The sequence below is a fragment of the Neolamprologus brichardi genome, chromosome 16 (genome assembly GCF_056152115.1).
Source record: "Neolamprologus brichardi isolate AB-2024 chromosome 16, ASM5615211v1, whole genome shotgun sequence".
Taxonomy (NCBI): domain Eukaryota; kingdom Metazoa; phylum Chordata; class Actinopteri; order Cichliformes; family Cichlidae; genus Neolamprologus; species Neolamprologus brichardi.
Window position 1 is genome coordinate 32,813,113 of NC_142119.1, and position 12,177 is coordinate 32,825,289.

Here is a 12,177-nt window from a genome sequence, read left to right on the forward strand (position 1 = left end):
ATGTGTAAACTTTATTTCTAAAACCTGTCTTTGCTTTTTCTGTCTTACAGAAAGAGGAAAAGGCCATGATTGCCAAAATGAACCGGCAGAGGACCAACTCTGTCACCCACAACAGTGGACACTGGACCGACCGTCCCTTTTACAACCATTTAGGTGGAAACCAGATCTCCAAAGATTTGAAGAGGATGGTAAGACAAGATTTTGTAAACAAATGTTTATCGATAGATTAAAAGCATTCTAATGGTCTGCTTTGTAGTGCTGCTGAGTCCAGGTGACTCTCCTGCCAATATCACATCTTGGCTCTTATTTGGTGATGAAGCCGACCCGTTGTTAATACAATAATCCTGAGATCTGCAGTCCTGGTAAGCAGCAGCTCACTTCGCCTCTCACACCTTACCCCCAGATCCGAGAGGCTCTCAGGAGCACTCGTGCAATGGGGACAACAGCAACATGTCGGCGGCCGCAGTTAAGTGGGAAATGTAGCAACGGCAGAGAGATGGAACCTCACCGAGACTGATTGTTATTTACGTACCGTAGCACTTCCTGCTGAGCCGAGCCTGCATGTAGTGACTCACTTGGCGAATGGATGCACCTATGCCTGTTTTTCTTATATCCCCAATCCACTCACCTCTCAGTGTATCTATGGCAGGGAAGAGGACGATGAAGTCCAGACAACATGTGCGCTGTTATATATTGGGGGAAATGGATTCTGTTCTACATGCTTTATTTTGAAATTGGTAATATTCACAAAAAGTATCTATTAAAAGGTGAATCCCATCATTTTTTCACATCAAGAGCAGTTTTCTCTCAGATCAGAACAGAACAGCTTGTAATTATGTTATCATGTGAAAAGCAGTTAAATATCTTGTAAAGCAAATCTGGTTTTCCCGCAATAACAAGTTAATGATTTAATTGACATGAGAATGAAAAAGGTTGTTTCTTCCCTGTGCTGTTATCCTCATGGGCCATGCATATAATTAGCCTATTATTGACGTGCATCAGGCTGATTAATCGGTACTCCACTTAAAAGTAGCAGCGTGTGTTTTATTCTTGCTGAGCCTTCTCACCTTTGTAATACAGAAAATCCAGTGTTGATCTAATCTATCAATTGTAGCGCCCCGGAGATCAAACCCGTACTTAGTCCCTGAATCAAACAGCCAGGTCGTCTTCACGGCTACCAAGCTGTTCGCACGTATTTCGTGATCACAAGAAGCAAAACGTGTTTATTTTTTTTTTGTAGTATCTTGCTATGCTTGGGAACATCTCAGACAGAGAACGAGATCAGCCTTTTCTTTTAGTTCCACGTAACAAGATGAATCAATCTGATAACCACAACAGAAAAAATAACAGCAAGCACAGCTTTTTTTCTGCTTCTGTAGTTTTCTCATCCTATTAAGTCCTGCTCAGCTTGTGGCATCATCAATGAACTGCACTTTTGTAATGGAAAGGCTGCTTTACAGTTGTAGTTTGCTGTTTGTTGCAAACCTTTTAGCTTTCAGTGGGATATTTTTTATTCACTTCCAATGCGGGAAAATCAAAATCTGGACATAAGGAAGTACTGAACTCAGTGTTATAGAGATGCACGACTAAAAAAAACAAGAATACTACTTTAATGGTTGATGTCAAACACATCCGGTCGTTAAGTCTGACGTCACTAGCCGTGTCTGGGCCTAAACTCCGCTGCAGGTCCATATATCAAACGATCACTATGGCATTACTGAGAGTTGAAAAACTGTCTAAAGTCTTTCATCTTTAATAAAATGATCAGCGTTCTGCTCTACCAGGTGTAACAATTGAGTTTAACATCCAGGCATCCATGAAAACGGAATTTATGACATTTAACGGAGTTAGAAGTTAGCAGGAAGTTAGCTCACTAGCTTCTATCTAAATACAATATAGCATGTCCTGACTGCGGGGTTTTGGAAACAAATTAAAACGTACAGCTCTGTTATCACTTCCAACATAAATGAAGACAGAAAACTAAACAGCAGTGACGTTTGTAGGGTTACTGAAGTTTGGCTAGCTGGTATATAATGATGTGCTACGTGACCGCTAGCGACACAGCTATGTTAGCATAATATAAACAAGCTAACTTTTTTTCCACTCGATAAAAGTTAACGTGAGTGTTCTCGGTGGTCAGGAACAAATGTAATCGCATGGCAGGATGCTGTAAAAGGACCAAACTTCAGCTAGGAGAACAACTAGGATAATCCCTCCACAATACGAGGTTAGTCATTCATATACTGCTGCATGCGCTGGGCTGTAGTTACATCCTAAGGTTTTAAAAACTGAGCTTAAATAAATGATTAGCGGTAATAAAAGCTGAGCGAGGTCAACAGTGATCACTGACTGTTTTAGGAGCTTTTTGAGATTAAATAGAAAAAAATACAAAACATTAAACATGTTAACAACACAAAAGCCATATTAAACGCAGGCTACTTTAGGCCCGGAAGTAGGATTCATCACGTCATCACTTATCGACCGGATAGAATGAGAACAGATACACATATTTTATAATAATATTTAGGTCATGTTATAGGTAGGTTGAGCACATTTTATAAAAGTTATTTTGGATCGATCTGTCTACTAAATGAGTGTAATGTCAGGTTGTGAGTACAGCCAGACAGAACAATAAGCTTACCTCTGTCGTGAATATACAAACACCCTTTTCTACATCTTAGTTCTTTGTAACAATCCCACTCTGACCAAAGCATTGGAAACAACTTGGGGTTCAGCATCTGGACCGAGGCAATGCACAGGAGAGTTCACCAAACCATCACAGGGCCAACACAGAGAGACAAACACAAGCACCCACACAACGGTCATCTTAAAAATTAACAAATTAACTTAACATGCATGTCTTTGGATCGTAAAAGGAATTGGGAAGAAATCAACACAGGTACAGAGAGAACATGCAAACTCCCCATTGACTGTTTTAACCAGTGTGCTTTTATTTTGAAAGAAACATCAGTTCTGCTTTAAAACAATTACTTTTCATTAAAAAAAAACTGTCTGCACAGTTAAGTATTACTTTCTGTATTTTTATGTGACTCACAGGGGGCTCTGTAGCTGACTTGGAGCTCTGTGTAGCATAAATGCTACAACAAGTGTGCACATAAAAAAAGAAACAACATCAAATTAATGCTGCATTGATTTACATTGGATCCTTCTGGCACTTAGAGCTAAGGCTGCTCAGCACAAAAATCATCTTATCTCTCATCGTCCTGGATGACTACGTTCAATTACTCGTCCTGACATCACATCAGCAGCTGCATTGTTTTTCTTTCCTAATATCAGATGAGTGTGTCACCAAAGTCCTGTAAAAGTTTGCAGAAACATTAACGCTTTGACATCAACTTTATTTGCTGCGGCTCTGCCTTCCTTCATTGTCAGCCTCTGTTTTCTTTCTGCCTATTACTCTCTCGCCCCATATCTTCATATCTCCATAGTCTTCATTAATCACAGCGAGCTCTGGAGCGAGCTTTGAAACAGAGCTGTAAAGAATAAGGAATCAAATATGCACAGAGAGCATGAGGGAGGGTTTTTATATGACCGGGAGGAATGTCTGTCAGACACAGAATGGACTTTGGAGGTATTCAGGATTTTACACATGTACTTCTACTCCTGCTGCCCATTCAGCCTCTTGCTTTTGCAAACAGGAAGCAGTGGAGCAGGCAGGAATGCAAATAATTTCGTTTTTCCCCCTTACTTTCATGCAGGGGTTAGCTGTGCTGAATATTTCCTCAGCATAGTCATTTGTGTGTTTCGCCACTAGAGGGAGGTAGAGCAATTTGAAGATCTGCAAGCTGGTATTCTGTAATGCTGTAATACGCCAAATAGTTTAATGACAGTGACAATCTGAACATAGTACAAACTGAGTAACAAAATATGATTAATGTGACTTCATAATGAAAAACAGTTTAAAAAATATATTGCATTTTTTTCCATGACACAGCACACTGCATCGTTTTGCAGGACAGTTCACCCAAAGTGTTAAAGTTGTGTGCTTTGCATCTGTTTGTTTATAGACATATTCTATCTTTGCATTTCAGTTGAAAAAGGGGTGAAAATAACATCTGAAACTCGTCTTGTTTACCTCTGCTCGACAACAAAGCCTCCACTTCTTACATCTTTTCTTATTTTGCTCATTCTGTCGGTTTATCTCTGCTGAAAAACTCAAAACCTACCAAAACCGTGTAATTTCGCGTCAATCATAGCCGTCGTTTCTTGCCGAATAGAGCTGACAGTGGGTGAACGGTCCAAATCTTGAGCTGAGTTAGATGCAAATGTCTTTTATTCAGTTCATACCTGAAGTGATCTGGGTGATTTTTTCCCCCCCCCCGTGTCTGCTGGTTTCCAGCCACAGCGAATCTTTCCCTTTAAGCTTATTTTTCATTTGGCTCAGGGTAATTGTTATGTCATCAGGCTCCCAATAGCTGTCTAATGGCAGCGTTGCGGTTGCTCATTATTTGTGAAGTTAAATTGAACAAGCTTCAATCAGAGGAATGATGATAGGCTGAGGCTCCTTAATGTAGTTTGAAAAGGAAAATTAGAAAATTAAAATAATTTGTAGCAAGGTTCAACCGAAGCAATAACCGCCTCTAAGCGGTGTATATAAATCCCGAAAATCACAGGAAGGATCTAAACCACTGTAGTGATATAACTCGTCGGAAGGGTGGGTGTGTGGGTGTGATGGGGGCTTGTTGTTGCTGAGGTACCTTTCATTAGCTGAAGATGTCTTGGGAGATTGCTTGGGGTGTTATCTATGAAGTCTCTGAAAATTGTTCTAGATCACCGTCAGAACAGCCAGAGCACACACTGATCGTCAAGCAGTTCAGTCCAAACATTGCAGAATGACAGATATTTAATGTAGAACGACAACTTCTAAATATTGCAGAACATTGGATATTTTTGCTTCGTTATTCGTTTTATCATTTTGAAAATGCTTTCATTGAGCGAATCACCAGATATGTTGATGTGATTGTTCTGAGTTGCATTAAAAGAGCATTTAGCTGTAAAGAAAAAGAAAGCAGAACCGATCTGGTTAGAAAATATTAAACACCTTTACCACGCGCTGCTCTAAAAATCCTATTTCCTGTTGTCCTTTCTCTCTTGCAGGGCTTTGAAGACCCCAAAGACAAGTGAGTAGTGACTCATTGTGCTTGTTGTTTTGTCCTTGTCTGTGTACCACCTTAGAGGATTTGTTCTTACTTTGCCCTAGACGATAGGCAACGATCCTGAAAATGAGCTGAAAGAGAAGAAGAAGCACTTTGAAACACAAATATGATTGTCACTGGTAATTTTAACTGGAAAGTCCGAATAAATGGCATAATAATAAGATGATGTGCAAGATCTTTGATTTGTATTCAATTCAATTCAGTTTTATTTATATAGCGCCAAATCACAACAAAAGTCGCCTCAAGGCGCTTCATAGATACAGAGAAAAACCCAACAATCATATGACCCCCTATGAGCAGCACTTTGGTGACAGTGGGAAGGAAAAACTCCCTTTTAACAGGAAGAAACCTCCAGCAGAACCAGGCTCAGGGAGGGGCGGGGCCATCTGCTGCGACCGGTTGGGGTGAGAGAAGGAAGACAGGATAAAGACATGCTGTGGAAGAGAGACAGAGGTTAATAACAGATATGATTCAATGCAGAGAGGTCTGTTAATACATAGTGAGTGAGAAAGGTGACTGGAAAGGAAAAACTCAATGCATCATGGGAATCCCCGGCAGCCTACGTCTATTGCAGCATATGATATATGCTGCAATAGACGTAGGCTGCCGGGATCTCATATCATATTTGTATGAGAGTTGGTGTCCAGGTAAAGGATCAGTTTCAATTAAAATGTTTTTTGTTTTGTTTTTTCAATTCGGTTTTGCCAGAGTGCCAAATCATAACAGTCACCTTAAGGCATATTATATTGTAAGGTAAAGACCCTACAATAATACAGAGATAACCTTAACAATCAAACAATCCCCTATGCAAGTACTAGGCGACAGTGGGAAGGAAAAACTTCCTTTTAATAGGAAGAACCAGGCTCAGTTCAGTTTTCAACATGTTGGAGGTTCAAAGTGAAAATTAGGGCAGTTATGTATGGAAGAGGTAATGCAGGAGTCTGCATTTGCACTTTAACCCTTTATCATGCAGCTGTAGCTTGAATATGTGTTGTGTACACAGCTAAGATAATAAAAAAGTGTGCCAGTGTCCATCAATATATGAACATCAGAGCTTGATGGTTGCAATCACACAGGAGGGCAGGTTAAACGTGTTCCAGGATCGCTTCTAGCAGATGAATGCTTGCAGTTGTCGTATAATCCCCCTGCATGAGTGCTAGAGTCTAAATTCTGATTCTCTCCATGAGTCTTTTGCTGCTGGACAGAGTTTATGTTCTTAATGTGTTGCAGTATCAACTGTTTCATCCAAGATTTACAAAAAAAAAAGGCAGAGGAAGGGATATTTAAGCCAAAGGCTCTCAGTGATCAAAGAGGAGCTGTCATTTATGGAGAAGCTGTCCTCCTCTTCTCCTCCAAATAGTTCTGTATATGTGAGTTTGTTCTGAGCTGCAGCATCCAAGCCTCTGCCTCTGCCGCGGGCTACAGCACAGATCTTACTTCTTATGCAGACTGACAGGTTTTTAGAGTCGAGAGGAAGTACATGCTGGGTTTTTTTCGTCAACTGCTACACTGGATACGATGTCACAGCTCAGTTTGGAAATCTGTTTCCATCTGTCTTAAAATCAGTGAATGTAACGTATATAAAGACTTGACATCGTAGAGACAAACCAATCCTTTCTTTCTGATTTGTTGAGGCCTCAAATGCCACCGATTAGAGCCACAGTACAGCACTGAAACTGACAAGTGTTTAAAGACAAAACCTTTAAAGTTAGACATGTCTACACAAAATGTTCCAATTAACTACTTAACAACTCCTAAAATTCTGCCTCCAATCGCTCAACTTCTGGGTATTGTTAAATCCAAACACAGTATTCCAGACTAACCGTCAAATGCATTTTATATGTAGGTGAATCTACGTTTTGCAGATTTAGTGATTGTTTTTAGACAAATTGTCTCATCTGAGTGTTCAAGTTTGAGGGCTGCAGTGATCTTTCAGGTCAGAGATGTAAAAAATCTTCCTGACTTCTCAGTTTCTTTCATTGTTTTCACACTTAATGTTAATATTGGACAAAAATAACTCAAAGAAATAAAAAAAAATACGGTTTTTAAATGATAAGTTCAATTATTAAGGGAAAAAAGCTATCCAACTCTACCTGACAATACGTGAAAAAGCAGTTGCTGCTTAAACCCAATAACTGGTTGTGCCAGCCTTGGCAGCAAGAACTGCAATCATGCATTTGCAATAACTGGCAATGAGTCTTTCATACTGCTGTGGAGGAATGTTGGCTCACTCTTCTTTGCAGAATTATTTTAATTCAGCCAGGAGAGTTTGATCATGATTGATCTGTTTAAGGTTATGCCAAAGCATCTCAAACAGATTAAAGTGCAGATTTTGACTGGGCCTAGGTTTATGCCGGCTGTAATGGGACTCAAAGCTTTCAAGAAGTTCAAATTTTCTCTCATCAGTCCACAGAATCTTTTCCCAAAAGCCTTTGGGATCATCAAGATGATTTTTGGTAGATGTGAGATGAGTCTTTGTTTCCATTTTGATCAGCAGCTGTTTACTTCTTGGGACTCTCCCATGGGTGCTATTTTTGTCTCTTTGTCATTGTGAATTTATGAACTCTGACCTTTAGATGTTTTTAACATGGTGTTCTGATGAGTTGCCTATGTGCTCTTGGAGTAATTTTGTTAGGCTGGCCTCTCCCGGGAAGCTTCACCACTGTTTCCATTCTCTCATTTTCAGTGTTGGGAAGGTTACTTTTAAAATGTATTCCATTACAGATTACAGAATACATGCCCCAAAATGTATTCTGTAACGTATTCCGTTACGTTACTCAATGAGAGTAACGTATTCTGAATACTTTGGATTACTTAATATATTATCATGCTGTTTACAACTACATGAATGTACTATTGCTGTGATTTATTACTGTTACTGAAGGTCCGCGGCTCCGAACCGTAGTAAAGGGACCTCTGGCTAATACGGTGGGTTCTGTGTCGGGCTCATAGCCGAAAACTAGCTTTACTTTGTTGTCTGGGTCAAGTTTACTTGCAAGAGACAGAGAGAGGCGTTGAAAGGCTGCTCCAACAGAACTTATTGTTTCGGAGGAAAACACGAACACGGTGTACAGTCGAGTCTTAATAGCTTACTTACAACTGGGCTCGTCAGGCTCTCTTCTTGGCTGCAGTGGTTATTATTATATTTACATGCTTCCAGCTCCCGTTTTTGCTCGATGACAGCTCGTACTTTTCCTTTTTCTCCCTCCCTCGCTCACAGACACATAACAGGTATGGTAGTCCATTCTCCCTGCAGCACGGACTACACTGCCTATGATGCTACATTCTTTAGAGCTATACCTGTAGCATTTTGCTTATTAGCTTAGCACAACAACAACAACAAAAAGTCGCTCTCTCACCCAGGAAACACAGTCACAGAGAGAGAGCATCACCCTGTAACCATGGTAACCGTAACGCTGCCGCCTGGAACAACAGAACGTAGCTGTCAAACAAAACCCAAACAGTCCTGACCCGCCACAATATGAAACAGGGAAGTACCGCCATGTAATCCATTTATTTCAACAAAGTAACTGTATTCTAAATACCACCTTTTTAAACGGTAACTGTAACGGAATACAGTTACTCATATTTTGTATTTTAAATACGTAACGGCGGTACATGTATTCCGTTACTCCCCAACACTGCTCATTTTTTGAATAATGCCTCTCACTGTGGTTCACTTGAGTCCCAAAGCCTTTGAAATAGCCTTGTAGTCCTTTGCAGACTGATGGATGACAATCACTTACTTATCTGTTCTTGACTTTTAGACTGTGGCATGATTGTGTTTTTAAGATCTCTGAGACTGCCTCACTTTGTCAATTAAGAAACAGGGATTTCTTAATTCTTCAGGTCTTGAATTGAATTGAAGTCAACTTTCAAAAAAGCTTATCTCTGATCATCAAACTAATTTGATAATGTTTGCAAAAAAAAGCCCCTAAGAAATCAGATCGCAGCACTGTGTATGATTTCCTATTTGCAGCTACACCTCAGGTTACAGTGGGTTGTTAAGGTGACCCTCTAACAGTTTTAGTAAACTTCTGTTTAGTCAATAGTTTTGACTACTAGTTTTCTTTTGGCTTGATTTTCAGACAAGTTCTTTAAGAAAGCAGTGGATCAAAAAGTTTAGCTGCAGTAAAGCCAAACAGTCTTTGTTGACTCGGCATGAAATGTAAATGTCAATCAGTCTCCTCTTGTTTTATTCAGGCATTTTATTTTCAGAAACACACAGGAAAACCTAAACCCAGAGGACGAGGTGGATGAGTTTCTGGGCCGGGCCATCGACGCGCGCAGCATCGACCGTCTGCGCTCAGAACACGTCAAGAAATTCCTGCTCACCTTCAGAGAGCCTGACCTGGAGAAAAAGGTTAGACACACACACGCGGACACACAAAGTCCAACTGCCAATATAGCAAAAGATAATTGGCCGTGACAAGCAATCTTCTTTGTGCAAAAAGCTCTCTCTTTTTCGGTCCCTCGGGGAAGTCACTCAAAAGCAAAGTATAACACAGAAAGAGAGGAAGCAGGGGTTTAAATGGAGAAGAGAAACTGCTTCAGACAGTGAATGGCAGGCGGAGAAGAGGTTTGCAGCTGGGTTGTTATAAAGGGAATTTGGGAGGAAAAAGAGTTGAGTCCTGCTTTTGCTTCGTGTACGGTGAAAGCGAGATCTGAAGGAATTTTGGAGAGCCTCCGGTTCCATGTCCGTCAGACCACTCCTGCCTTTAGGCTTGTGTACAATCTTTAAATCCTGTTGATCCACAGTTTGATTTTGAGGCACAGCAATATCTCCAAGTTTGGGAAACAATTTTCTCTTGGCCATACAGAAGGAGTATTTCAACTTAGAGTTTATTCAATTCAATTCAGTTTTATTTATATAGCGCCAAATCACAACAAAAGTCGCCTCAAGGCGCTTCATAGATACAGAGAAAAACCCAACAATCATATGACCCCCTATGAGCAGCACTTTGGCGACAGTGGGAAGGAAAAACTCCCTTTTAACAGGAAGAAACCTCCGGCAGAACCAGGCTCAGGGAGGGGCGGGGCCATCTGCTGCGACCGGTTGGGGTGAGAGAAGGAAGACAGGATAAAGACATGCTGTGGAAGAGAGACAGAGATTAATAACAGATATGATTCAATGCAGAGAGGTCTATTAATACATACATCTAGTATATATCTAGTTTATCTAGTAAAATAAACTTTTTGCAGGATAGCAGCTGAGTAGCCGCTGCACATGCCAGATCAGTTGGTAAGATTTCTTTAATTTTTAAGGATCGTAAGTAGTTTTTTGATAACGGGATATGGTTTTCTTTTCAGCTGTAAAACGCCAATAACCAATTTTTTTTTCATTTTTAAACTTCAACAAACATCACGAAACAATCTTTTCAGCTTTGAAATATCAATACTCACTCAAAAACCTCACCGTCTTTCAGCCATTGTTCTCACATACGAAAGTCTAAGTCAGAATTAACGTCTGCATGAACAAATTAATGCCTGCAGGCTTGTGAGAATCAACTGTTCATATTTTTACATTTTGTTGTCTTTATTTTTCTAATTTTTTATTGACTGGTTCAAAGCTTGAGTATTTCAAGCTCTTGCTTTCTAATTTCAAATGGGATTTCAAAGCAGCCTCAAATCTTGACGGAGTTAAATGTCATCTGCGCTAAATGTCAGCCGTTCCCAGATTCTCCGAATGAAGAGGAAGTATTTAGAGAAATAAATAAAAGTCGAGGCTTACACTAGTTTGTGATTTATGCCTGACTCGAGTCCAGCTCTGCTACAAGCGTCTGTGGTGTTGACGTACTCGTTCCAAAATACCCGGAGAGACATAATTGAGTCAGACTTTTCATACTTTTTTATCTTGTTGGTTGTTTTGTATGTTTTTCACCCCTCATGCCGTCAGAGGGACAGAATGTGAGAAAAGTCTGTGTCACTGAACTTCTGTCTCCTTCCCTCCTGCAGTACTCCAAACAGGTGGACTCCAGGTTTGGGGCTTATGTGGCCTGCGCCTCCCTCGTCTTTCTCTTCATCTGCTTCATCCAGATTGTCATCGTGCCACCGTGAGTCAACACTTGGAAATAATACACAGACAGGACCGTGGAAGTTTGAGATTTACTTTGCAACTTTGAAAAGTTTACTCTGATTACAGTTTAAACAACTGTAGCTCAAATGTATGAAATAAATAAGCGGTGCAGAGTACACAAAGTGAGTTTAAACGGCCACACGATTCATTTATATATTAAAATCAGACAAACTTTTAGGACTAGAACTTTGGAGAGAGAGCACTTCTTACTAAAGGTTTTTCTTAATATACATAAAAGATAATGTGGGGGTGGGACGGGTAATCAATATTCCTTTTGGTCTAAATGCAGTTTTTAATAATGCAGCACAATTTTAATATTCATTGCAAAGTATTTTGTGAACTTCATGGCCATGGGCTTTGGACCCCCGGCGTCTCCAAGGCCTAGTTTGAGAACTACTGCTTTACACAATCAAAATTGGGTAGGTCAACATTTGCCACTTTATTAGGTACACCTGTTCAGCTGCTTGTTAATGCAAATATCTCATCATCCAATCAGCATTTAGGCATTTAGACACGGTCACGACGACCTGCTGAACTTCAAAGAAGCATCAAATGGGGATAAAAGGTGGCTCCGAATGTTGCTGGTCTGAGTATTTCAGAATCTGCTAACACAGGATGCTTTGAAAATAGAGAAATTATCCAGTGAGCCGAAGTTCTCTGGGAGAACTTGACGCCAGGGGCCAGAGGAGAATGGTAAGCTGATATTAAGGCTTAAATAACCAGTCGTTAAAACCAAGAAGCATCACTAAACTCACAGCACATTAAAACTAAAAGCAGATGGACTGTAAATTTAGAGACCACACAATGTGCCACTCCTGTTAGCTGAGTGCAAGAAACTGAGGCCGGAGTTCCCGCAGGCTTACCGAAGAAAACTGGAAAAGTGCTTCCTGGTATGATGAGTCTCAGTTTCTGCTGGAACATCAA

General features: G+C 40.3%; 1 protein-coding gene across 2 annotated transcripts in view; it reads left to right on the forward strand.

Annotated features, from left to right (window-relative positions):
• Positions 1-12,177, forward strand: part of adcy5 (adenylate cyclase 5) — a 113,262-nt gene that overhangs the window by 85,251 nt on the left and 15,834 nt on the right. Inside the window, exons 8-11 of one of the 2 annotated variants that reach the window (XM_087830220.1) lie at positions 51-188; positions 5,119-5,141; positions 9,381-9,540; positions 11,133-11,230. In XM_087830220.1, the coding sequence (XP_087686346.1) occupies positions 51-188; positions 5,119-5,141; positions 9,381-9,540; positions 11,133-11,230 (419 nt within the window). The remainder of the gene's footprint in view (positions 1-50; positions 189-5,118; positions 5,142-9,380; positions 9,541-11,132; positions 11,231-12,177) is intronic. The other variant, XM_087830221.1, reaches the window with a different exon arrangement.